This window comes from Salvia hispanica, chromosome 3 (genome assembly GCF_023119035.1).
Source record: "Salvia hispanica cultivar TCC Black 2014 chromosome 3, UniMelb_Shisp_WGS_1.0, whole genome shotgun sequence".
In the NCBI taxonomy this organism is placed as follows: Eukaryota; Viridiplantae; Streptophyta; class Magnoliopsida; order Lamiales; family Lamiaceae; genus Salvia; species Salvia hispanica.
The window spans coordinates 24,534,839-24,560,355 of record NC_062967.1 but is presented as its reverse complement, the minus strand read 5'-3'; the positions used below and the strand labels follow the sequence as shown (position 1 = coordinate 24,560,355).

Below are 25,517 nucleotides of genomic sequence, written 5' to 3'. Positions count from 1 at the left end.
AAGAGTGATTATTGATAACACTTGTACATGTTTGAAAATGGTAGTGCTACTAGTTTTTTTTATCAATCTAAATTAGTAGCTTTTTTTTTATCATTTTGATACTTCTATAAAATTAGTTTATTTCCATTTATTAAGCAATATATTAGTCTCAATATATGAACTTCACATGGTGAGTTAGGCTATTTATATAATTTTCTTATTATTTTCATTGGACTAGCTTCTGTTGTCAAAACGAGTAACTTTCTATTATCCATACAATATCTAGAAATTCTTCACCATCTTCTGTTGAAAAGGTATATACATTTGAAAAACATGAAGTCGCGGATATGTAAAATGATGGAAGTATATCTCTGGTAGAGAAATTTGGGCGTTTCTCAAACAGCAGCAACCAATATTTGGCCCTGCATATATGATGAATAACATGAGCAATGATATGTTATGATATCCTGCCAAAGAGATGATTGAGAGATAATATAAAACAATTTTGGAGATGTTTATGAAGGAGTTGGTTAATAGGGATAACAATGAAAATGGAGATGGGTGGGCCTGAAAATGTGGAAAAAGGCAAAAATGTAGGGGGAGGATATTGTAGTAGGGATTTCCCCCCTGAAGATGACTGCTGCGCCATTTGCTTCGATGACTTCAACTTTCCATCCAAGACTAGCTGTGGACACTGGTTTTGTTGTAAGTACTTATATCTTTGTTTTGTGTTTCTATCATTGATTCATCAAACTGGATGATTTTTGTTGATTGAATGTAATGAATTTAGGGGATTGATATGTTTGCATGCATGTTTTTGGCAAATTTTTCTCCATGTTTATGTAATACTACAAGCTTGTATGTGAATGATCTTTTGGTTGAAAGAACATGTTATTGTGATCTTCCTTCTCCATCCCTCTTATTCACTTACACGTCGTTTAACAGCCGGCTGTATTCTGGAGCTATGGAGATACCGGCCGGATTCTAAACAATGCAAATGCCCTATATGCGGATGTTTGATACTTAATCTGGTTATGCAGTCGTCAATGCTGATTCAGCCAGGAGAAGAAGTTGGTAAAATAGTCCGCGACATCCAACTATACAATAATACGAACCTCGGGGGGTTCTCTGGCCTCTTAATGGTACTCACAATATATGTAAATTATTGATACTCTATTACAAAAGCATTCCTCAATGATTATTAGGTGCTTCAGATTTCATGCTTCGTCTCGAAATTTCTGTGTTCAATAGATTGACTCTAAGTGCAGATGACAACTTAAAAGGGAACTACAACCTTGCATTCATTCATGTTGGTTGCAGAAAGCAGCAGGGCTGCCACTGCTAATCAGGAGAGGCCTGTGGGAAAATTTGAACATAACCATGTTGGAGTACTTATGTAATTCAATGCATAAAATTGGTGTAAGTTCATATAATTATTGTGATTTCATTCATATGATGAATTTTGATCGAATGTTGGTTCGTAGCTGCTGTTGGGCGTCGTATATGAAGTTTTTGAGTTGCAATTCTTCCCAAATGGTAACTAGTTCTTGAACTAAACCTCTGCTTCTTAATCATCTTGTGTTGTTAACTCTTGAAACGCGACAGGGGGGATTGGGATCGCGGTATGGTTCGATTTGTGCATCTATGGCTTGGTGGTGTTCATTCTATGGGATTTTATATGGCAGAGATGGATGGTGGTCTTCAGACGATTGCTTTGACAACACATGTTGATATTGCTTTCGGTATAATCCGGCAATATTTTTGTTTTCTTTTTATTTAAAAAATTTAAGGAAATGTTGTGTATTTTATGTTTTCTTGATATCTTTGCATTGCTTACTGGATAACCAATTCAAGAATATACAATGGTTAATCTAAAAAACCATGACATTTTGGACAAAACCAAATATGAGGTGGTAATAAAATGATGATTTGGACAAAATATTGTTATTCAATTTTGAATTTTAGTTAAAACAATGCCAATTTATCCGAACATCATGTTTTTTTGTTGCCACATCAGTTTCAATTTAGAACATATATATTTCCAATTTTCAATAATTTATTTTCATTTTACAAAATCACAATTGCAAAGATGAGATATTCTATAGATGGAGTAACCTATATCAACTATTTATATGAGTTAAGTAAACCTGAAATCCTAAAATTAAAGGGCATAGAATTCGATTAAACAAAAAAAACAAAACTATCCTCCTCAGCCTTTTTGTTCATTTTCACCCTCAAGATAAACCCATTTGGCATTAATTATGGTTAAATAGTGAGAATCCAAACATCAAAGAGGAGCCTGATTACAGGTAAATGAAAAATTGAATGTTGCCTCTAAAAATGTGTAAATGGTTGGACTTCCTATATATAGAAAAGAGAGCAAAAGAAAAGACAATTGCATGGCAAGGATGATTCTGTTCCCTTGGATTCCAACCTTATCCATCTTTAATTTCTTGATTACTATTGGCTCTTTATGTTAAAATTCAAACTTTCTGTTGAATTCCTGTATCTTTCCCAATTGGTTTTAATGAAATTCATATTGCAGACATAAAGGTAGCTCTTTCCGCGCGCGTTTATATATTCCTTGCATGTATATGATCCTCAATATTAATGATTTTTTAAATCATCAAGGATTAAAAACTAATTAATCTTATTTTGATCCACAATCTTAAAAACAACTGGTAATAGGATGGTTGGCCATTATAAGCCCATAAGACTTTTAGCGGTTTAAATTCACTCTACTTTTATTTCATTTGCCAACAAAAATCTATAGTTACACCAAAGAATTGGACACTTTTTTTTTTATGAAGGACTGGCGTAAACAATTTGACTACGGGTGTTCGGTTTGCAAAATTGTATCTGGGATTAAATTTGTAGTTTGTTTGGTACATTAGATTCAACCCCACAACTCAATCCTAGATGGATAATCATGAGATAATTAGTCATAACTAACCCCTTGTAACTAAAATAATCGCACAACTCAATCCTAAATTGTATCTTAGTATTATTTTATTTTGGAAACCGAACACCACCTAAGAAGAACAACAATTATTGTTTGTGTAATATGCGACCTAGGCTCTCAATCAAGTAACTATTGTTACGATGTACTATTGAATTAAGTGACAAATAATATTTGGAGGTATGGTAGAAAAGAGTAATCTCCAGGAGTAGTTATCCATAAATTTTTTACACTCATTGCCATTGCGTGAAATATTATCGAAGATGGTAAATAAATTCTACTTTGAGTAAAATGTTTTTGATTGAAAATAAGTGTTTTTCACTAGCACGCAAAAGTTGAATGGAAATATGGGATACTCCACATTTTAGCATGATGCTGGAAAGATGATTGAATAATGTAAGTTGCAAAAACAAAACCTTCTCCACTAACTAAGAACTTTTCTTTATCAAGAATAGATAGATAAATATTTCCCAAAATGGTAAAATTGGCATGTGTGTGATTTTTAGAGCATCCGCAATGGTGCTTAGGCCAGCCATAGGCCAGTCATTCTCTCCCCTGCCATGTCAGCAACACTAAAAAAACCACCTGCCACATCAGATTTAGGTCAGCCATAGGCCAGCCGCAATAAAAACAATTCAAAATATACTACATTTACGGAATTAAAATTACGATTAAAATACGGAATTAAATTTACGACACATATACGGGAAAATTTATTAATTGCATTTCAAAAAGTTACATAGATAAAAAAAAATTACATGCATAATAAAGAAAAAAAAACTATCGCCGTGCAATCCTCCGTGCCCACAACTCTTCAATTATATCCTTTTGGAGTTGAATATGAGCATCCACTTGGCGCATGTTGGCAAATTCCTTGAGGCGGCCGGCTTCATCGAGAGGTACCCCCGTCGTACACTAGGGGTGGCCGTTCCGTGGCTTGGACCGGCTTCATCGTCACCGACCCAACTAGTCGGTTGTACGCCTTCGTCTTCGACGATCATGTTGTGCAGGATAATGCAGGCGTACATTATCTCGGAAACGCATCCGACATCCCACAAACGCGTTGGACCCTTAATTGCCGCCCATCGAGACCGGAGCACACCAAATGCGCGCTCCACGTCTTTGCGCGCCGACTCCCGTCGTTGCGCAAAGTAGGCCTTCTTTTCATCACTTGTTTGTCGGATCGTCTTCACAAAGACCGGCCACCGAGGTATATCCCATCCGCCAAGTAGTAGCCCATATCATGCCGGTTGCCGTTGGTCACAAAAGAGACGGCTGGACCGACGCCCTGACACTTCTCGTTGAAGAGGGGAGACGAGTTCAGGACGTTGAGGTCATTGTTCGACCCGGCTACCCCAAAATACGCATGCCAGATCCACAACCGGTAATCAGCTACGGCCTCGAGGATTATCGTGGGGTTCTTTGACTTGTAGCCGGTGGTGTAGGCCCCCTTCCAGGCAGTCGAGACAGTTCTTCCACTCCCAATGCATACAATCTATGCTTCCCTAACATCCCGGGGAACCCATGCTTCTCCCCGTATATCTGCATCAAATTCCGACAATCTTCGGGAGTAGGGCTTCGAAGGTATTGCTCACCGTAAATGCTGATCACGCCCCCACGTAACTCCTTCGGACATTTCAGGGCTGACGACTCACCAATGTGGAGGTACTCATCCCACATGTCCTGCCGCGCCTCCGTAGGCCAACCGCCTGATTGCCGCCGTGTACTTTTGAATAGGGGTGTGGCCGGGTCCCCAGCACCGCATCGTGCCTGAAGCGGAAACACAGATATCGACGCTCTAATGCACCAACGATGCGCATAAACAACTCCCCGCGCATTCTAAAACGCCGCCGAACATGTTGGCGGGAAACCGCGGGTTCTCTGCAAAGTAGTCGTCGTACAGCCGCTAATGTGCAGCTACGTGATCCCGATCAATCACCGCTGCTCGGTGGTGGACAACTCGTGGAGGGCGAGGTATCGCCCGCTGTTCCACCATACGCATGTACCGCTCCATCCCGCGGTTCATGTAGGCATCCATAGCCTCGTTCATCCTCCGTTCGTACTCCTCAGGATCCCCACCACTACCACTACTGCTACCACCCGCGTTACTCATCGCTCAATGATGCTCTTGTACGGAAAGTTAGAGAGAGAGAAAACTCGTTAAAATAAGTGGTGCAAATGAAAATGAAACGAAAATCGCGTTTATATATGATTTAAAAAAAAAAAAAAAAAAAAAATCAAAAAATCGGCGCTGGCCGCTTGGGCCGCCACAATGGCGACTAGCTGATCGTAGCGCTTCGGCCAGCGACGAGTGATCGGCCAGCCCACGCCGATCCGCACGCCGATTTCGTCCTCGCCGATTGCAATGGTTCGGCTAGCCGATCAGCTAGCGCGACGAATCGGCTAGCCGGTCGCTAGCCGACCATTGCGGATGCTCTTAGAGATTAAAAATAAGACTGCCATTGCATGTAATTAAGAATGATGTTACAGTGTATGGCTCAATGGTTTTATTGTGCCTTGTTATGGTTCGAATATGTGACTATTTTGTATACATGCAAAATAAGGAGTAATGGCGAAGGATAATATCTTGAAATTTGCGAGATGAATCGGGTCATCAATTTTAGATTCATCTCTACAACTTATAATTAAACATGGAGTACTAGTTCAGTTGCTATTTAGTAGTACTATTCAAGTAGTAGTATTTATCAAAAATGTTACTTCTTCTGCCTCACAATAATATACAATGGCTGGATATGAATTTTAGTACACAATTAGTAAAGTAAGATAGATGTAGAAAAAAAATAATTAAGGTATTATTAGTAAAAAATGAGTTTCATCCCATTAGAAAAAAAAAAAGAGGTTTCAAATTTAGAAAATGCATATTCTTATGGAACAAACTAAAAAGGAAAAAGTGTATATTCTTATGAAACGGAAAAAATATACTCCTCCGTCCCAAGATAATCGAGTTATATTCATTTTTGGGATGTCCCATTATAAGTGAGTCATTTCCATTTTTAGCAAAAAAATTTATCTCTTACCTTATTATTCACCTACTCTATTCACACTTTGCTTCTCTCATACTTTACTCTATCTACTTTAACTTTTTAAATATTACTCCCCTTGTCCCACAATAATTGTCACTTTTTTTCATTTCGGTCCGTCCCACAATAATTGTTACACCTTATTTTTATCATAAATGGTAAGTAGGTTCCAATTTCCATTAACTCACTTCACTCACATTTTATTATAAAATCAATATAAAAAAGTGCGTTCCACATTCTACTAATTTTTTCAACAAACTTTTATTTACATTTCTTAAAATCCGTGCCCATAATAAGAGTGACAATTTTTATGAGACAGAGAGAGTAATTTCTTACATCTCGGGACAGATGGAGTATCAACTATTGAAAAAGTAAGCATCTTTAGTCAATAAAATTATCTCGCTTTATAAAAAAAATGGTTTGAACAACATTTCGCATCGGAATAACTCATCATTATGATTACTAGTATTCCTCAGGGTTTAAAAATAGTCCCATAAATTTATTTCGGCTCATCCTTCAAATTAGTCATATATGAAAAAATTTCTTAATTTATTATTCACTTTTTTTCTTTTCCCTATTTTATCCACACTATATTATTCTATTACACACTTTATATGGCCTTGTGAACGGAATATGTGGTGGAAAACTAGGTAGTAGTACGAATTAAATTACGAAGTTGGTTAATCCCAAGATTTACAGATTTAATTATTTTGGAGACATGAAACAATTCGACCAAAATGAAAATAGTTGGAAAATGACAATCATAAAGACATGTGTTACTCTTTGTATATATAAACCCTTTTGCACAGCATTCTACATTAACACAGCAATGGCTAAGCGTTTCAAGCTGAGAATTTACAGAGCCATCGCCACCACTCTCCAATCCTGCCGCTCCAAAGACCCTTCCACTCTCCCTAAAGACCCTTCCACTCTCCCTAAAGACCCTTCCACTCTCCCTAAAGACCCCGTCCCTCCATTCTCCCATTCCCAACCCCCTCAATTCAAGTGGCAAAAGGAAGACAAATGGCACGTCGTCGCCAAGATCCCCACCCCTCCCCCACCGGAGAAAACCCGCCGCCGCGCCAAGAAGAAAAGAAACCTCCCCGCCAGGATCCGCCTCAGCACCTCCTCCGCCGACAGCGGCTGGTTCAGCAGCGAAGGCGCCGCCGAGGAAACCGAAACCCTAGTCTCCTCCTCCCCCGCATCCTCCTCCTCGCTCCATCCCATCCGAGAAACGCAGCCCTTCCCCAATTCAAACCCTAGAAACCCTCCCCGCAGGAGCAGGAGATCGAGGCGAGCGCCGGCGAGGGAAATGGAGACGACGCCGGCGAGGCTGTCGGTGTTCAAGAAGCTGATACCGTGCACGGTGGAGGGGAAGGTGAAGGAGAGCTTCGCGATCGTGAAGAGATCGGAGAATCCGCTGGAGGATTTCAAGAAGTCGATGATGGATATGATCGTGGAGAAGCAGATGTTCGACAAGAAGGATCTCGAGCAGCTGCTGCACTGCTTTCTCTCCCTCAATTCCTCCAACTATCACGGCATTATCGTCGAGGCCTTCTCCCAGATTTGGACCGCCATGTTTGCGCCGCCGCTCGACCATTCCCAGCGCCGGAGAGTGTCTCGAGTAGCCTCGTCTTAGATTATTATTATTATTATTATTATTATTATTAAAATTATGATTATGATTTAGTTTGGTTTTCGCTTTCTATGTAGTATGTATTGTATGATTTAGTGGTAATAATCAGAATGTTTAAGGTGTTTAATTTAGATTCTCTGTCGTCTATCTTTCTTGTTTTCATATGAATTCATTTCTCATGTGTGTATAATGCCTTTCTATTCACATATTCAATTACTCATGCCACCCAAAGCTGAACATTATATTTTCCATTTAAACACATTAGCTCAGTCAATAATTGGAACTACGTACCAAAATAAGAATACAAATTGTAAAAACATAATCAGCCAAAACAGACACTGTTCTTTAATTTAATTATAGTCAAAATGGTGATCGCATAATTAATTTAAAAGTAGGGTTTGCAAAAGTAAATAATTTGCGAAATCGAGAAAATAGGGTATGCAAGCATCTGATTTAGATCTAATCAATTAGAGGTGAAATGACGCTACGTACAGAGACGTGCCTATATTTTTAATTTGTATCGAAATCACAACTTTGATGGATTTGGGGAAGAAAGCCTTGATTTTGAATGCACTACTCCTACAACACTATGCATGTCACACCACCATGATTTCGAATTCCAGAAAATAGGTATGCAATCATCTGATTTACTATATCTTTCTTTCATATCTATCATACCTAAACTTTTCTTAATTAACATATCAATTCATCCCAATACAAATCATTGATATTCCTTTTGTTTTTTACTATGCCATTATAGCTATAAGTAATCAATTTTTATTTCAGCAAAAAAATTACTAACATATTTACACTCTCCATTTAATTGGATAGATATGATTTTGTAAACTTTCATGTCTAAAAGAAATTCATCCCTAATAAGATAGAGAAATTAGTAGTAACTTTTTCAACTCACTTTTTTTTTATATTTCTTAAAACTCGTTTCGAATAAAAGTGTGATAATTAATGCCGAACGGATGAAGTATATTAGTACTTTATTATAAATAAAATTAAATTTTCCGATAGTTAATATATAAATAATTTATTATAAAAATAGATGTATTTTTATGAAAGAATAACTAAAATTAATTGCTTGTCAAAAATATATTTATACCTGTACATTCCACAAATTAGCTACTAGGACATCTTTAAATTTATTTTAGCAACATACTATATCTATATTCTTTTTACTATATGTTAATTACAGCTATTTATAATATTTCACAATTTGTTTTTATATTTTTGGCAGTAACGTAACTGTAATTTCACACAACAGTGAGATATTTTGAAAGTTACTACCACTACTTCATTTCTTATGATATTTGAATGCATGTTTGATGTTTCTCTGTCTTTATTTGGTTTGACTATAAACACATAGAGGTGTGTATTAGATAGAGCATGATTTGACAGGGGAACCAGAGATAATTGATTTAATTTAAAATCACTTTTTCTCCCCCTTTGATTGAAAATCACCCGCCACACATGTTACGGAAATCATTCGCTTCCCCAAATCATTATTACAATCATCCTTTTTTGTTGCCTATATGTTTCACTCATCATTTCAATTCTAAACCTATCATTCTTACTTTATGGAGATCAATTTGTTTTGTCATAATTACTTGACCTTCTTGTCATTGTTGAGGCTTCACAAATGATACCTTCCTCCTTCTATTTTGTTTTATTATAGCATTTGATTTTATTAAATTATAGGGTTTGGTTATTATCCAAAGAATATAATTTTATGGAGTGTGGGTGTTTCTCAAATTTGATTAGCTCTGCGGAATATGCAGAATCCTTATGTATAATTAATAGACATAAATATATACATCTCTTCTTTTTAGATTGGATTTTCACTTTGTTTGGTATCGTGATTGCATTTTGCGATGAAAAATCAGTTTGCTAGAAATGGAAAAGATTTAGCAGACTCTTTCAATTTTCACGCTATCAGAGATTCTTCTTTACCTTTCTACCCTCTCTCCATTCTCTCATTGTATTCAATCTATTTTCTTACTTTTGCCAGCGTCTGGGCACTGTTTCTTTTGTGGAAATATTGTAAAGTTTCATCAGATTTCTAATAAATGAAGTGTTGTGTTAATAAGGGAGTTGATGTATATGTGTGCCTACTGCTCCATGACCTAGAATAATTAATAATACAGCCAAATATTTGTGACTGCTCCCATCTTTCTTTTTTTACTCTTCCATTAATTTATTCACTCATTCCTGTGTAACTACTCTAGCTATATATATAGATGGACAGCAACTATTGCACTTCCACTAATTACTATCTGCAGAGGCAGCTCAATTTACACTATTTTCTTACTAGCTTAAATTGCTTAATTAACGATGGGATGGTGAACCCCAGTTTAGTGGATAAGGTGTTTTTTCTCTATAAGATAGAGACTAATTTTGGAAGTCATATCAAAATAGAAAAATGGACTATGTCAATTTTTATGGACGAAAACAGTACTACTAGACTGATGTTTAGCCATCCACACAGACTGAAACTTTAGTTGGGATTGAATTGTTCCTTTTATTCCATTAAAAATAAAACGTTTTTCTTTCAGGATTATTTCATTAAAAATGAAACGTTTCTTAAGATAGAAACAATTTTATCTCTACTTTTTCATCTCTCTTATTTTATTCTCTTTTTATTAACTCACAAAACAATATTACCTTAAATCTCATGCTGAAAAGCAAATGTTTCATTTCTCATGAGACTAAGGGAGTACTACTATATATCACCCTTGAAATCTCATTTCTAATTTTGATAAAAAAAAATGCACCTTGGTCCAGTTTGAAAATTTTCAAGGTTTAAAATTGTTCATAGCATATTATCAAGTTTGTTTTCAGATTTTTGCCAAACCCAAAAAGTTACAAAAACTAGAAATGAATTAATCGTAAAAGTTACAAAAACTAGAAATGAATTAATCGTACACATGTTTCGTTTGCGCACTAATATCGGGATTGCATTTATATTTCTCAGATAGAAATAGAAATACTGAATCGGGAGAAAAGTGAGGTGATATGTAACGACTTTTAAGTTGCTTTACGTCAACCTAAGAATCATCCATAAAGATCTAAACCCAAATTGCTAATTTTCCCTATTGTCGCATTCATATCTTCATTTCATAATGGATCAACATTACGGGTTTCCATACGTCAAAAAACACAACGAAAATGAATTAGGTTCACTGGACTAACATGTTGGTGAAGTTAGGTTCATATACTATCATTTGATCGTCTTTGAAAAGACTTGATTTTAACAAAAATAATAATACAAGAAACTTATCATTCTTCTTCTGAACATGATGTTACATGAACCTTACTTTGATTATAGAATTAAAGATGAGATGAAATAGCTGTGATTTCGGTGAGAAGCAATTGAACAGACGATAAATTGTAACAACACAGGTATTTCAAAATTCCTAAAATAATGTGTTTCTTGAAACCACAGTGGTTGATGAATAGTTGTGCAAGTAAACATATATCCATATCAAAGGATACAGTCCAATAAAAAACAAGTGTATAGAAACAAAATGCAGAATTTAGCATACAAAAAAGAAAAAAAACTGAGACAGGAAACAAAAAGAGTAGTACTTGGAAATACTTAGATGAATAGTAGTTGATGTGGAGGGGACAAATATATAACTGCTAATTGGGGAGTTGATAAGCTTTATTGATTGCTGGGGAAAGGAATTTAGTTTCAAGACAAGATACGATAGCACTGTGTAAGAAGTTAGACAAGACGATGACACCATTGCTGTTGAGAGATGAAAAAGTAGATCTTGAGGGAGCAGGAGTATCATGGTGACAGCATATGCATGCATGCTTCTAACTCACCAAACCTGAACAGACAATGCATTTATTTCTTAAAATCAACCTACAACTATGCATATACTATATCATAGGAGTAATTAATTAAGTTATTCTGGTCTGCCAAATTCAAGAATATTTAGGAATTGCCATTTCTTTCTCAGTACTTAATACTACCAACAATTTTGGGCATTTCCAGTGTAATCAGAGAGGACCACAGAATTAAGCTGAGCAAACACGTTTCTATTGACAGTTCGGACGATGGGCGAATAAGAAACCTCGAGAAGATGTGACTATATTATTTCCAAACCGATGGTGTAGTAAAACAAGTGCCTCCGTTAATAATGCTGAACTTTTGACTAGATAATTATCAATCAAAAAGTTAAACAAGAATATATTTTCTAACTAACTACTTGAACATGTCGTAATAAGAAATAGGTCAGAACAGTACCAATGTTGGCATATAACAACTTCACGAGTGTCAAGTTTACTGTGGCGGCATATTCATATGTTGAGGTGGGGGCATCATATGCTGCATCGGATGGGTTCCACCCATGAGGTGCTGGGGTGGTGGTGGTGGTCGCCAACCAGGTGGAGCAGCCATTCCAGATGGAGGAGGTGGAGGTCTCATAGGAGCTGGAGCCATCTGTGGAGGAGGCGGCGGCATGCTTCTAAATTGCTGCATTGGTGGAGGAATACCAGCATGACCAGGTTGCGGTGGCTGACCCTGCCAAGATGGAGCTTGCATCTGCATAGGTTGATACATGTTCTGTTGAGGTGGCGCACTGAGTGCTGGGATTGGTGGTGGAGGAACAGGGCCGTTTGCAAAGGGCCTTGGAGCAACCGGGGCACTGACACCACCGTTTTGCTGAGGGATTGTTGGAGGTCCACTTGCAAACATGGTGTGGGGCCTACTTCTTTGGGTAGTAGGATTACTTGCAGCAAGAACTCTTTCTGCAATTTTAATGGAGGAAAATGCTTCAGTAATGAACACTAACTGAGACTATTAAGCCTTTGTGGCAAGACCTAGGAACTTCAAAGTCTTAAGCAACACTCACCTGCAGGGGTGCCATGGCGCTCTCCTTTAGTATCTTTCTTGTATGCATAAGACACTGTTATTTGACGATTGCAGAGATACTGACCATTCATCGTCTGTGGAATGAAGAATATTAGGATATTCAAATAATTGAGCCATTTGAAAGGATAAATTTAGTAGAGGGAGAATAACTTAATTCAGGGCAAACATATGCCTCATCCTCATAGAGAGAATCCATAATTTTCATATATCCAATACCTCAAGGGTGAGGGCACAAAATTAATGTTTAACTAACATTATATGGCACCACACGAGTAGGTATTAGGTAGACACACCAAAGCAGGATGATAGCCCTCAATATTTGGGTTATTAATTTACGATGCTGCATAAATGAGAGTACTATTGTTTTACCTTTCTGGACCATTGATAAACATAACATATCAAAACAGTGTTCCATCCAACCTCAAGTCTCGTTTTGGAAATAAGCGTGACAAAACGTTTTGAAGTTTCAGTTCCTAAAACTCATCATTTAATTAATACTCGGTGACTTGCATTCAGTAGGAGTATGGTCCATCCAGAAAAGGTAAGAGGCTAAGAGCCAAAAAAATGTTCTCAGGCAGCAAAAACATAGCATTAGACAGAAATTGTACCTCAATAGCGGCATCAGATGCCTCAAAAGAATCATAGCTAATAAAACCAAAACCGCGAGAATTTCCAGTTTCTGGATCTCTCATTATCTGCAAATGGCACCAAAACTTAAAATCCAGCAGCATATGGAACCCAAACTCACTCTCACAAGTGAAACTTTGAAAAGATTATCTCATTAATCATTAGGTAGTAACATGACAAGAAGAAAAAGTTAATGAATGGTAATGGGCATGATCACACTGACATGATCCTAATTACAGATGAACTAAAAATCAGTGAAATATGCAACTCGAGGCAGTAGGAGCATTATGAACATCAGTATTTACACAAGCAACCAAAGAAATAGAAAAGCTAATTACCAAAAGAGGAAGTGGACCAAGAAATCTAGAACAGAGCATTAAGGAACAATATATCTCAATCACTGATAAAAGTAACTGTCCCCATTTCTTAAACAAAAGCATGCACTCCAGGTCATGATAGGCGATTGTAATGGATGTTGCAAAGAACAGAGAATGGACCAAATTCACCCCACTCCACTCTCATTTCACCCCAAGGAGAAGGGAAGGAATAGAAAGTACAGAGAAAGTGCATCAACACATATTACACACAAAACCTACGCACACACTCAGAATGAGAGAGTTATAAGCGCAAATGGTTTCAGATAAACAGATTTAATATGTGAAAAACAGACTAATACCCTTTGATTACCAAAACTTCACAAACCTACATTACCATTCTCCACATGTTAGGAATGAGTATACAAAGACAACAGCAAAAAATGGATAAGTCTAAGACATAACAGAGGCCAAACCTTAGGATTTGCAACAATAACACCAAAAGCACTGAAAGTGTCATAAAGAAGCTTTTCATCAACATCCTGCAAAAGTGGAAACAATGGCATCATATAAGAAATTCAGCAGTTATTAAAGAAATTGACCAAAAATAAATATATGTCCACAAAATTAGACCAGTTAAAACAAACTTCAATCGAACACAGCAGAGCAATTGATGGAGAAAGCAAAAATAACTTACAGGATCAAGATTTCCAATGAAAAGGTTAGCTCCAACATCAACACTTTTCTTATCTTGTGAAGCCTATAGTCCAAATAATAGGATCATACAATCAATCTCTTATAAGCCAGCACTTATGAAATAATACTAGTGTCAGCCACAATTGAACATAACATATATGCATACAGCATACCTTATTTACTCGGATAGGTTTTCCAAACAATTTTAACATATTAAGAACCTTGATCGCCTGCAAAAAGAATTGGTAATCAAAAAATCAGAATTGAGATAAGGAAATGGAAGTTGTGGTTTTGATAATGTTGGAAGTAAAAAAGATTACATAATCAGCATCTTCTTCGCTTCTAAACTCCACAAACCCGTAGCCTTGATGAGCATTTGTAACTCTGTCCTTGGGCACATATACATTAACTGGAACAAGCAAACAGAGAAAGATAAGGCAATAGTTTGTAACAAAACAACGAAAATCCACTAAATTATTCGGGTTTACAGAATAAGGTCCTCAGAAAAAGCAGAGACGTACCAACTGGACCTGCTTGCACAAACAGCTCCCATAATAATTCTTCACCTGCCTGCATGCCCGTGTAAGAGATAAACCATAAGTCTTCAGATACCAAGGGCAAGACATCATATGTATGCAGGGTGTTAACATTAGTAGATAAGAGTTGGATGGTGCACACTATAAAACCAGTAGCTTATGATAAAGCTCCCAGTATAAATAAATATGAGTAAATGCAGAACATCAGCTCATATAGTGAAATTAGACACAGGCAATACAAAAATCTAAAACCAATAGCAGATACTAATATATTAGCGCAAAACCTAGGTCGTCACTGAGAAACATAACCACTCAAATCATTAGAACTTCAAGGCCGTTACCAAGAAATCTTCAGAAGAAATCTGACAATCCGCGGTATTTCTCCAATATTACAGTCTCAATTAACTACACCAAACTCCATAAAGTTCATTACGTGTATAGATGTTTAAGCAGATGGAGCTTTATTTTTACTTATTTGAGTTCCCCGGTAAGCATGGAACCCTGAAGAAGACAGCTTGATGCTGAATGGGTGCATATTCCTCATAAACATAGCATAAATGAAACCAATATTTTTTCTAAATTCGCAAGTTTGATTGAAAATAATAAAATTCCACGATAAATTTGAGGTGGCCCGGAGAACAATTACAGTAACCAGCAACAGACTTAAACCCTAGACCAAAAAAAAAAAGAGATGACAAGAAAATACTAGTACTTTGGATTCGAGATTGCCGACGTAGACGGTGGCGTCTTGGTTTCGCTCGGCGGAGTGCTGGCCGAGGAGATTTGCGCCGACGCCCGGCGCTATTCTGGTGGTCATCTAGACTAGTGAGTAGAGCCAAGCGATGCTTCGAGGGGTTTAGAGTTACACCTCCAAATTTCAGGACTTTTGGTTTGCCTCCTATAATTCAATTTCTTATAAAAAAACAAATAGATGGAGGGAACCTATTATTTTCACCAATCATAATCTCATTTTTCTAGTAAGTAATTTAGAAAATTAGAAAAACCTAAATTCAAACTATGTTTTTTTACACAAATACGAATATGTGTTTTAAATTTTAATGGACTTTTTGAATCATTTCAGTCACTAGCCGGGTTTCTTGATAAAAAAAAAATCTAACCTATATAGAATCATAGATATCTTATTAACCATGATTTAGAAGTAGCAAAGGTGAAAAGTAAGGGGATATAAAAAGGTAAAATTAATCAAAATAAATCTATATTTTATAGGAGTATAGACTATATTTGCATTTCAATAGGAGACCGCCCTACAAATATTGATATGAATTTAAGACTCTACCAATATGCAGAAATCATTTTTGTAGTGTTTTCTAATTAACGCATAGTAGTACTGTTTCATATGGATGGCGCCAAAAAAAAAAAAAAAACTACACTGATCAAACTGTTTCCAATATAAAACGTAGGTACTTGGGTTATTTAGTTGAGCTTAGAATCGAGAGCGGTTACTTTATGAAATTAAAATGTGTGATATATTCCATAACACGTAGAGAGAGAAGTGGAAGAGTTTCCGGCGAAGGTGGGAATCCGCGGCGTTAAGCTGATCATTTTCCCATTACTTTTTCCTATTCTCCATTTCTATACGAGCTACGCATATTCATCTGCGGATCTGCCCACTACTGTCAGCAAACTATTTTTCTGTACGAGTAAATTGTTGTGCTTGAATTCGGAGCTATTGCTCTATTTTGTTGTGTGTTTGTGAAACACTGGATTGTACATAATTTACCGGGGAAAGAACAATGAGGCTACAACACTGCATCAGCTCAAGGAAGCCCTAATCTGTGTATGCTTCTGGAATTTTGAATATTTAGGGCTGTAACTTAAATAGCAAGTAGATAGAATGAACGCGAATGCTGTGATTACTATCGGGTTGCCATGAATGATGTGAAGTCCTTTTGTAAATCATGACCTCTTGATGTTGTTGCATTGGAATAATTGCCATTGATCTCTGGCATAATCTCATGGAGGATGATTTAATTGCATATTTGGGTACTACTAAATTGGGGAATTTTATTTGTTGACAAAACCAGTTGGTTAATCTCTAATGTTGCTTCTTCAGCTTATTTTATTTCAGCAAACTTTTTCTTTAGCTGGGGAATTGGGATTCACACCTGTGTCTCTCACCCTAATAGAGGGCAGGAATACCACAAGCTACAATAATTCTTGGATTGTATTTCTCTTCTGAAGTTCTGAGCTTGTTGGTCCTTGAAAATCAAATTGCTTTTAACATTTATTACTAGTATTTATCTTATGCTAGATTTGTTTGGATTGCTAATATAAGAAAGAAAAAAAAAGGATAAGAATGGTATTATCAGACAAGAAGCTGAAGAGGAAGCTACGAGCTGCTAGAGCTGGAATAAATGCAGTCTTGGGGGCTCAGAATAATTCCACTGGCAAAAATTATGAGAAATCCCAGGCTATTGTTTCAAAAGCCTCAGATTCCTTGAGGGCTATCCGAAATCTAGAGGGATGAATAAAAAGTGACATGGAGCTAAAGCTACAAAATGGGATGAACTCAGATACTATGCAGGAGAAAAAAAATAAGGTGATGAAAAGGAAGAGAGATGAAAGTGAGACATCAGAGGACGTGAAGAAGACGAAGGATGAAAGTAAGGCATCAGAGAGCGTGAAGAAGAAAAGCAACAAGAAACAGAAGAGAAAGAATGACGATAAAAAATTTGAGGCGGAAGATGGGGCTGTCAAGGAAGGAGTTAGCCACACTGAGCATGGATCCACTGTGGAGCAACTTGTGGCAAATGCTGAAGTGAGCATTGGTTTTGAGAGGTATGTCATTCCTGACTTTGCTCGTGGACTTTGCTCGTCATTAGACATTTTGAAATATTTTATCGATCAGTCGGATAATTTATGCGAAAGGCTGAACAGTAATTGTTTAATTTTCTCCTCTGAGGGTTGTATCTAGGTGAACTTTTTCCACAATGCTGATTTGTTTAATGAGTTGAGTTTGTAATATGCGCATCTCTTTTTGTGGCTCAATTGCTTGGAACTATGTTAAATCGCATGATAATTGTTAACTCGTATACTTTCTTAACCTTCTCTTTTTTTGTAGCTCATTTTATTACAATTACGTTTAAACCGCATGATAAGAGTTAACTCATACTTTCTTAGCTTTAATTGCTGGGTGAAACTTATCATAAAATTTCAGAACTCACTTGCCAAAAGAGCAAGTCTAGCAACCCTTCTCGTGTTTTCTTATGCATCAAAAGGCGACCTAACCAGCCTAAACATAGTTCTCCTTCCCCGTCTTCCTGTAGCTGTCTGTTTCCTTGTCTGAACAACGACTAGTAACATGATTCTTGTGAATATTTATCATGATAATGCAAAGGCCTTTTTGCTTTATCACTCTTCTGGGCCACTGTAGGTTGTAATTCTGTGGGGAGGTCTTGTGACAAGGTTGTTTTACATTTTGAAACTACTTATTTTTTTTCATATTTTCGTATGCTTTGGACAATTTCAATTATCAAATCTTGCTTTGTCCTGCAGGAAAAATATAGAGACTTCTCAAAAAAATATATGTTGGAGCCATTCCATACTTCTTCAGTGAGGATGATATTAGAAGTTGCTTTGAAGGTTGTGGAACCATTGCTTGCATTGATTGTATGACATTTCCAGACACTGGGAAGTTCAGAGGAATAGCAATTATCACTTTTAAGGTAGATTCTTTGTCTGTGTAGAGGATATTTTTTTATTATTCCTGCTAAGATTCCATAGTTTTAGTGTTATTAGTACTTAGGATGTGGAATTGATCTAGTAAGCTATATTGCATGCAATACAGCATATATGGCAGAGAACAGGAATGCTAGCTGTTGAATTGCACTTTCTGGAAGGAAGTAGATCAATCTTATACGATGTCATCTAAGCTTAGTTTATTGATTGAGCTCCTAGGTTAAAAAGTACTTTTTGGAGCTTACAAGTTGTAAGATCTTGTTTAACAACAGAGGAGTATTTATGTCTCATTGTGCTTTTCCAATACTTCAACATTTTCACAATGATGTGTCAATGTGATATTTCCGGCATTTGAAATTTCATGGGGGCACGCTGCAGTCTTTTGTGGAAATGCATGCTTTCACACTTACTGGAAATATAATGTGAGTTTTGCTTAATATATGAGATGGACATAATAACTGCATTATATCCTGATATGGGTCTGAGCAAATCTGGAGTGTTCGATCATTGCATTTTTGCCTTGACACTTGACAGGAAATGATAACCATAAGTGTACCTTTCTTTGCTGATAATTCGAGCCCTGTGTGTAGCTATGACCATATTTTTAGGTATTAAATCACTTGATGGAGGGCATGATCATTTTCCTAAAGTTAATTTGTTCTCCTTCTCTTGTAGACTGAAGCTACAGCTAAAATGGCACTGGCACTTGATGGTTCTGACATGTAAGGTTTTACTATTGTAACACTCCCTGTTCACTTCGTCTTTATCTGAATTTCTACTATTTTGCAGGGGTGGTTTTTTCCTTAAAATCCAGCCTTTCAAGCAAGCTACAGAAAACGATTTCCCTAATCTCGCACCATCTGTTCCAGAGGGCTACAGTAGGATATATGTTGGTAATATGTCATGGGATATAACTCAGAATGATTTGAAGATTGCTCTTGCTGGCTGTGCAATTAAATCTATTCGGTTTGGTGAAGACAATGAGACGGGTGAGTTCAAGGGATATGCCCATGTGGATTTCGATGACATTCTTTCTCTAAAAACAGCTTTGAATTTGGATCAAGCAGTAAGCTATGCGCCAGCTCTACTCAATAAGGGTACCGCTTCTGAGTCAAAACCAACTCGAATAAATAATCAAGTCGACTATGGCAAGGAGATAGATGCTGCCTGTTTGAAGGTGCCGCCAAAAGATTATCAAGTCAAGGTGGTAGCTGCTGCTGGTTTAAAGGCACCACCGGGAGACTATCGAGTCAACAGTTATAATAATAGGGTAGCTGTTGAAAATCAAGTTAGTAGCAGTGTCACAAGTGCTGTTAGTTCAAAGAAACAAAAGCGAGCATGTTATGATTGTGAAGTACAAGGCCATCTTTCATCATCTTGCCCGAAGAAACAAGCTACTGATCCTATAAATCCAGGTACAACATAGTCCAATACTAATGTAGCTGTTTAAAATCAGTTACTAGCAGTGTCACAGCTGCTGTTAGTTCAAAGATACGGAGGCAAATGTGTAATGAGTCTAACGACCTGTAAATACGTAATTTAAAATCAGTTTTGCAGTATAAGTCAAGAATTAAACGAATTTAGAGTCAAATAGTGAGAATTAGTGTATTGGATTTAAAAATAGAACTTGGGAGGTATCAATTTATGTTTTGGGGTGTAAAGTTTTAGAAATAAAAATAAATGAAAATGAAAATCAAATAAGGATGAAGGAAATGGAAAAATAAATAGCAAAATGATTAAAGGAAAGGTGAGAAAGTCTCTCCATCTCTGTCTGCACTCTCACATTACACACACACACTCACCCACCTTAAAACACACACACAGAGTGTCACTCGCATGGCGCACACATACGCAGTATGCAATTTGATGTGAAAATAAGTATAGGAATGAATGTGTATGCCCCATGTACGAGTGTGTTATGTGGATACAATTGGCATGCTATTGGAGAGAGAAGGTGCATTGTTGATAATATTGTACAAGTATAGGTTGTGTATATTGTTTATTTAATTTCAGAAATTATGCTTTAATGTTGAATATACTATTGGACTTGTTAAAGCTCATTCCACTCCACTTTTCTTCCATGCAGATTAGATGATCAGTACATCTCTTTTGTTGTGCAGTTGCTCAAGTTAGGCCACTTGCAAGCTTGTTCTGTCTTTTTGATTATGCTAATGTGACATGTATAGGATGTGAAACGTATTCTCGACGTTTCTCAAAGTTTTGTTAATCATATATTCCGTATAGTTGCCCAGATTGTGTTTTTATATACTCCGTATTCTAGACTTTGAAGGTCGGGTTTATGGTCTAATACTGATGTTACATAAGGTTTGGCTAAATCACATGTGCATGTTTAAAATAATTGAATTTTGTAGATATATTTCTGAACTTCAAAATTAAAATCGTAGCATAGTTGATTAGGCAGTCAATAATGATCGGCCACTGAAATCTGAAAGCCACAGATCCTCCACGCAAGCAAGCTTGTCAATCATCAACCAAATAAGAATGGTTGTGATAAGCAACTTGATCCTTCTTTCTTATCTAAAATAAATAAATTTTGTTGGTTAAATAATACACTTGCTCCAGATTGATTACAACTCGAATAGATATAGGAGATGAGAGTCACAAAGAACTAAACAAAATTGAAACTATATGTCATATTAAATCCAACTGTCTTTGAATTTAGATTTCATTAACATATAGTAGTACCTGTCGTAGTGGAAATTAGAAAAATTGATACATAAACACCACATATTTATTACTCCATGTGAAGCATAGAGTGATGGCACTTGTAGTAGATGCATTATCTTTTAATTTATGTGGGATAAATATGTAGCGATCAATTGTTACAACGTCAAGTGCGCTGATGTAGTACGATTTGTGCCCAAACATTTTATTTATTGATGTGGTACAGTTTGTGCACCAAATATTTATTTATGCAACATATTCCATGGTCACAATTAAGAGTTTTAATCATTAAATTGACTTAGTTGTTGGAAAAATACTACTCCTATTCTCAACAGAATAAGAATCACCATATAATGTGAGTACAACTAGCAAAAGACAAGGCCGCTCCGCCCAGATCCCATCTGAGTTCTTCCTAAAAATTGGCCCAACCCGGAAATTCACCCTTTCAGAGAAAATAGAGTTCAACCTGACACGAGATCATTGGGATTTAACTGAAAACTAGTGTCAACCCCGCACGATGCATGGCCAAGTCAACCGGCTTTCTTTTGCCAATTTGGCCCCGCGCGACCCAAAATTTCTATGGGTCTAGAATTCTCTGCCCTAATTTGGTTGGCTGGATTATCGGGCCAAACCAATTTGTGACACTTCTAACTGTGAGAGAATTTGTGATGAATCCAAATTCTATAAATAGTGAGATAAAAAAGAAGTTAAAAGGTTAGTAAAAATGATTTTTTTTTTAAATACTCCATTCGTTCACGATAAAAGTCTTACTTTGACTCAGTGTTGGTTATAAGAAATATGAAGAAAAGTGATTGGAAAAAATTAGTAGAATGCAAAGTACTATTAATTTTATAATAGAACGTGAATATAAAACAAATGAGACGACTTTAAATTATAGATGGATCAAAATGATAAATATGTACTAGTATATTATTTTATGGACGGGATGAATTATAGTAGTATCTCTCTATTGCGTACCATTATTGCTCATCCACTTCCCTACGGTTACAAAAATAAAGTGCCATATTATAATACTTTTAATTTTAATTTTGTCTCGGTAAGAAGATAGTGATACTGATACACTAGAATATATAATAGTCATATACGTTGCGTTAGTGTGCTAACTAATTTACAGTGATAACTAATAACTTTCAATATTGTGTATTAAAATTATCAATACAAAGACATAATTATATCAATACAACATGTAAATTTAAAATGTCAACATAAAGACATAAGTTTATCGGCACAATAAGATTGATAAATTTATGTCTTTGTGTTGATGTTTTTAACATACAAAATTGATATTAGTTATTAGTTATTATCATAACTTAGTTAGTATTTGATCACACACTTAGTCATATAAGGAGGGTAAATGTAAAGTTATCATTCAAATCAATACTAATACTAATAACTAAACGTAACATTACACGCCACTCAGATTACATCATTACAATGAACGGCTATATTTTATGTAGGTGTATTCATAAATTAAAACTTGCAATCTACTAAAGTCTAAACGTACAAGTTCTTTATCCTAAAGAAAATTGGCACATAGTCAACTGACATAATTTAGGAAATTCCAAGACAACTAAGAAACAACGAATAGAAGAGGACAAACTTCAAATGGGACAAACGACAGTAGGCCTTTATCCTAAAGAAAATTTGTTCCCTTCTATTTTGTCATCTTTCTTGTGCTTAAATGATCAAAATTCAAATACGGAACATCCGAACATGGCTGGACACAGATACACAGAAATGTGCACTTAATTGTATCTTCAAGAAAACCATGGATCATGTCCTAAGTCCTAAATTAGCCGAATAAATATAAAAATAGATATACTACAGTATTATATCTTTGGAGTTGATAGAAATTCATGGGTTCCATCCTAAAATTAATTGGTGGTAGGAGGAGGGCCCATGAAACTTATATACTGATTTCAGTTCTCTTTGTACACCGATGTGGGATAGTTTTAATGTTATTTTTTAGTTTCAATTGCCAACACCCTCCCGCAAACCCTTCAAGGTGAACCTTGGCGGGGTTGGACTTTTTTTTAATCGTTTGGACGATTGGCCCAATTTTTTTCCCGATCGGTTGGATCACTAGCCCAAATTTTAAGCTCAGATATACTGCTGGGTCAGTTAAATTTGACCCACAGTCGGCGACCCGCTCTGATACCATGATAAAAATCCATAGGTTTCATCCTAAAACCAATTGGTGATAGGAGGAGGGCCCATGAGACTTATATACTGATTTCAGTTCTATTTGTACACTGATGTAGGATAGTTTTAATGTTATTTTTTAGTTTCAATTGCCAACGGGAGTATTTATACAGTGTCCAATCATGTCCTTAATAACATTCACTAACTGAAGATTCGCATGTCCATAGTGTTCATTCTTTAGATTGTAGTACAACTTTTGGGATGTTTTCCTTGGGTTTTCAACTGCACCATGGGCTAAAATTCAATTTTTTTGGTTAATTGTTTGATGTCTACCATGCCATGCATGTGTTTTACATTCAATATTGTTTAACTATCACTATTTCCTTTTGCATATCAATAAATACGAATAATAATGCATGATGATTGAGGTTTAGGGTTTAAACAGAATCGACATTTAAAAAGATGTTGTTATAAAAAAAAAAGGTAAAAAATGGTTAAAATATTTGTTATGAAGTACAACTAACCTTACTTTTCATTTGCCCTCCGTTCCTAAAAGAATAGACAACATTTGAAACGACACAAGTTTTAATGTATAATCTGTAAAATAAGAGAGAGATAAAAAAAAAGTGTTTGGATATTTTTAATGGAGAATGAGATCCATCTCATTAAAAAGAAAAAAATTTCATAAAATAGAATTGATCTATTTTTAAGAGACATCCTAAAATAGTAATGTGGTCTATTTAATTTTTAAGGGACATATGGAGTATTTATTTATCCAAATAAGTCTGACGCCTAAAAGCACTCATAATGGTGAGAGCCTATATCTCACAGTTTATCTTATTTTCTTCTGCCATGTCAGTATTTTATCTCATAATCTATTTTTCTGCAATAGTACAACCTATCTCAGAGCCCATCCCACTGCCTATCTTATTTCCACATCCACACTATTTTATTTTTATTTCTTATAATTCTTTGTTTAATATGTTATCAAATTAATTAAATTAAAATATCAAAATAATACAATACATTGAAAAATGAATTTTAATGAGTACAAACATATGCTATATATATAAAATCACAAATTATTTAAAAAATTTAATTATTTTTATTGTGAAATGAAGTACAAATCATTAATTAAATTGATGAAAACCTAAATTAGGTCATCTCCAATCTAATTAGTCAATGACATACGAAAAAATTAGTCTTTGGAAGGGAGCCGAGTTGTGCTTTTGGAGGTGGACTTTGTTACCAATATTGGAGTTTGTTCCATTTTAACTACAGAAATTTGGTGTATTTATTATGGGTTACAGGTCGCAAAAACTTTGGGCTTTTAGAAGTTGGAGGTAGAGAGTGATAGTTTCGTCAGAGTTTCTATGATTATGGGGCTCCTTGAGGTATCCATGTGTTGTTGGGAAATTGTGCACAAGGTACCAGAGTTATTGAAGGATTTTGATTCAGTGGTGGTGCAACATATGCACAGGGAAGAGAATTTTGCTGCTGACTTTATGTCACATTATGCTTATAGGTTTCCAAGAGGAATGCATGTGTTAGCTAGAAACAATCCCTATGGAGCTTCGTAATTGGCTTAGGCATGATAGAATAAGTGTTTCTTATATTCAGTAGTTTAGTTTGTTTTCAGGCTCTATATGTGGTTAGTTACCCAAAAAAAAAAAAAAAATTAATTAGTACTACTATTTTTTTAATAAAATTATTGGCCCATTAATAAATCTCATTTTATAGTAACAATTAAATACATATGAAAACCTAATTTACTATCCATCTTCTTCTTAGTAAATCTCTCTTGCGTAAACCTAACTTCTTCTTCTTCTTCTTCTATGCGTAAGTCTCTCTTCAAAAAAAATTTTGCACAAAAAAAAATTATTTTTCGCTGGATCGGCGGTCGGGCGGCACAATGGGCACCAATTACAGTGGCGGAAGATCGACGCCCCATCGTGGAAGCTCTAAAATTTTGGGTGAAGAAATCGAGACTGTTAACCGATTATATTCCTCTATGCCAAGGCTAATTAACAGTTGAAAACAACATACTTTTATTGAAAAGTAATATTTAAATTGGTCTATAGAAAATGAGGTTCACACGTTTTCAAGTTAGGAATTAAAACGTGCAAAACTCATTTTTTATGGACCAATTTTGAATTCACTCTTTATTAAATTAGTTATTCGATCATAGTACTGTATTATATTTAAGTTTTATAATTAATGTCTTTATTTTGAGAAAATTCGATGATATAGTTCAACTGAATTGATATGTGTGGAACAAATTTAATAAAAAAGTT

The 25,517-nt window shown here is 35.8% G+C and overlaps 4 protein-coding genes across 9 annotated transcripts; 3 read left to right on the top strand and 1 right to left on the bottom strand.

Moving 5' to 3' along the window:
- Positions 1-305: 305 nt before the first annotated feature.
- Positions 306-1,866, top strand: LOC125208870 (E3 ubiquitin-protein ligase RNF170-like). Of its 5 annotated transcripts, none has more exons than XR_007174252.1 (5): positions 306-684; positions 925-1,121; positions 1,248-1,398; positions 1,464-1,515; positions 1,585-1,866. XR_007174252.1 is itself a non-coding variant. In XM_048108366.1 (5 exons), the coding sequence occupies exons 1-5, from the start codon at positions 525-527 to the stop codon at positions 1,695-1,697; spliced, it is 621 nt and encodes a 206-aa protein (XP_047964323.1). In that variant the 5' UTR covers positions 306-524; the 3' UTR covers positions 1,698-1,866. The 5 variants fall into 5 exon arrangements, 4 of the variants coding, with proteins under 4 accessions (XP_047964323.1, XP_047964325.1, XP_047964324.1 ...); XM_048108366.1 differs by having other exon boundaries at positions 1,300-1,398; XM_048108368.1 differs by having other exon boundaries at positions 1,020-1,121; positions 1,300-1,515.
- Positions 1,867-6,808: 4,942 nt separating this feature from the next.
- Positions 6,809-7,746, top strand: LOC125216738 (transcription repressor OFP7-like). The gene has a single exon (XM_048118504.1). The coding sequence runs from the start codon at positions 6,809-6,811 to the stop codon at positions 7,616-7,618; it is 810 nt and encodes a 269-aa protein (XP_047974461.1). The 3' UTR covers positions 7,619-7,746.
- A 3,263-nt stretch (positions 7,747-11,009) lies between these two features.
- On the bottom strand, positions 11,010-15,567 carry LOC125210601 (splicing factor 3B subunit 4). Of its 2 annotated transcripts, XM_048110141.1 has the most exons (10): positions 15,389-15,567; positions 14,662-14,710; positions 14,461-14,549; positions 14,314-14,370; positions 14,142-14,204; positions 13,921-13,986; positions 13,112-13,198; positions 12,484-12,577; positions 11,877-12,379; positions 11,010-11,457 (listed from the first exon to the last, which is right to left on the bottom strand). In XM_048110141.1, the coding sequence occupies exons 1-9, from the start codon at positions 15,491-15,493 to the stop codon at positions 11,913-11,915; spliced, it is 1,077 nt and encodes a 358-aa protein (XP_047966098.1). In that variant the 5' UTR covers positions 15,494-15,567; the 3' UTR covers positions 11,010-11,457; positions 11,877-11,912. The 2 variants fall into 2 exon arrangements, with proteins under 2 accessions (XP_047966098.1, XP_047966097.1); XM_048110140.1 differs by lacking the exon at positions 11,010-11,457 and having other exon boundaries at positions 11,701-12,379.
- A 1,851-nt stretch (positions 15,568-17,418) lies between these two features.
- On the top strand, positions 17,419-20,560 carry LOC125211178 (phragmoplastin interacting protein 1-like). Its single transcript, XM_048110884.1, has 6 exons — positions 17,419-17,475; positions 18,193-18,362; positions 19,051-19,097; positions 19,165-19,364; positions 19,443-19,790; positions 20,462-20,560. The coding sequence occupies exons 2-6, from the start codon at positions 18,309-18,311 to the stop codon at positions 20,464-20,466; spliced, it is 654 nt and encodes a 217-aa protein (XP_047966841.1). The 5' UTR covers positions 17,419-17,475; positions 18,193-18,308; the 3' UTR covers positions 20,467-20,560.
- Positions 20,561-25,517: the final 4,957 nt, after the last annotated feature.

Excerpts from the sequence above, each read along its gene's own strand:
- LOC125216738 (XM_048118504.1), top strand. The coding sequence starts at position 6,809 with ATGGCTAAGCGTTTCAAGCTGAGAATTTACAGAGCCATCGCCACCACT.
- LOC125208870 (XM_048108365.1), top strand. The coding sequence starts at position 525 with ATGAAAATGGAGATGGGTGGGCCTGAAAATGTGGAAAAAGGCAAAAAT. Across the intron at positions 685-924 it reads CTGTGGACACTGGTTTTGTT|CCGGCTGTATTCTGGAGCTA; the intron begins GTAAGTACTTAT and ends GTCGTTTAACAG. Across the intron at positions 1,516-1,584 it reads GTTGCAATTCTTCCCAAATG|GGGGGATTGGGATCGCGGTA; the intron begins GTAACTAGTTCT and ends GAAACGCGACAG.
- LOC125210601 (XM_048110141.1), bottom strand. The coding sequence starts at position 15,493 with ATGACCACCAGAATAGCGCCGGGCGTCGGCGCAAATCTCCTCGGCCAG. Across the intron at positions 14,205-14,313 it reads AACCTATCCGAGTAAATAAG|GCTTCACAAGATAAGAAAAG; the intron begins GTATGCTGTATG and ends TTTGGACTATAG. Across the intron at positions 13,987-14,141 it reads TCATTGGAAATCTTGATCCT|GATGTTGATGAAAAGCTTCT; the intron begins GTAAGTTATTTT and ends CCACTTTTGCAG.
- LOC125211178 (XM_048110884.1), top strand. The coding sequence starts at position 18,309 with ATGACATTTCCAGACACTGGGAAGTTCAGAGGAATAGCAATTATCACT. Across the intron at positions 19,098-19,164 it reads GCACTTGATGGTTCTGACAT|GGGTGGTTTTTTCCTTAAAA; the intron begins GTAAGGTTTTAC and ends ACTATTTTGCAG. Across the intron at positions 19,365-19,442 it reads TGGTGAAGACAATGAGACGG|TAAGCTATGCGCCAGCTCTA; the intron begins GTGAGTTCAAGG and ends TGGATCAAGCAG.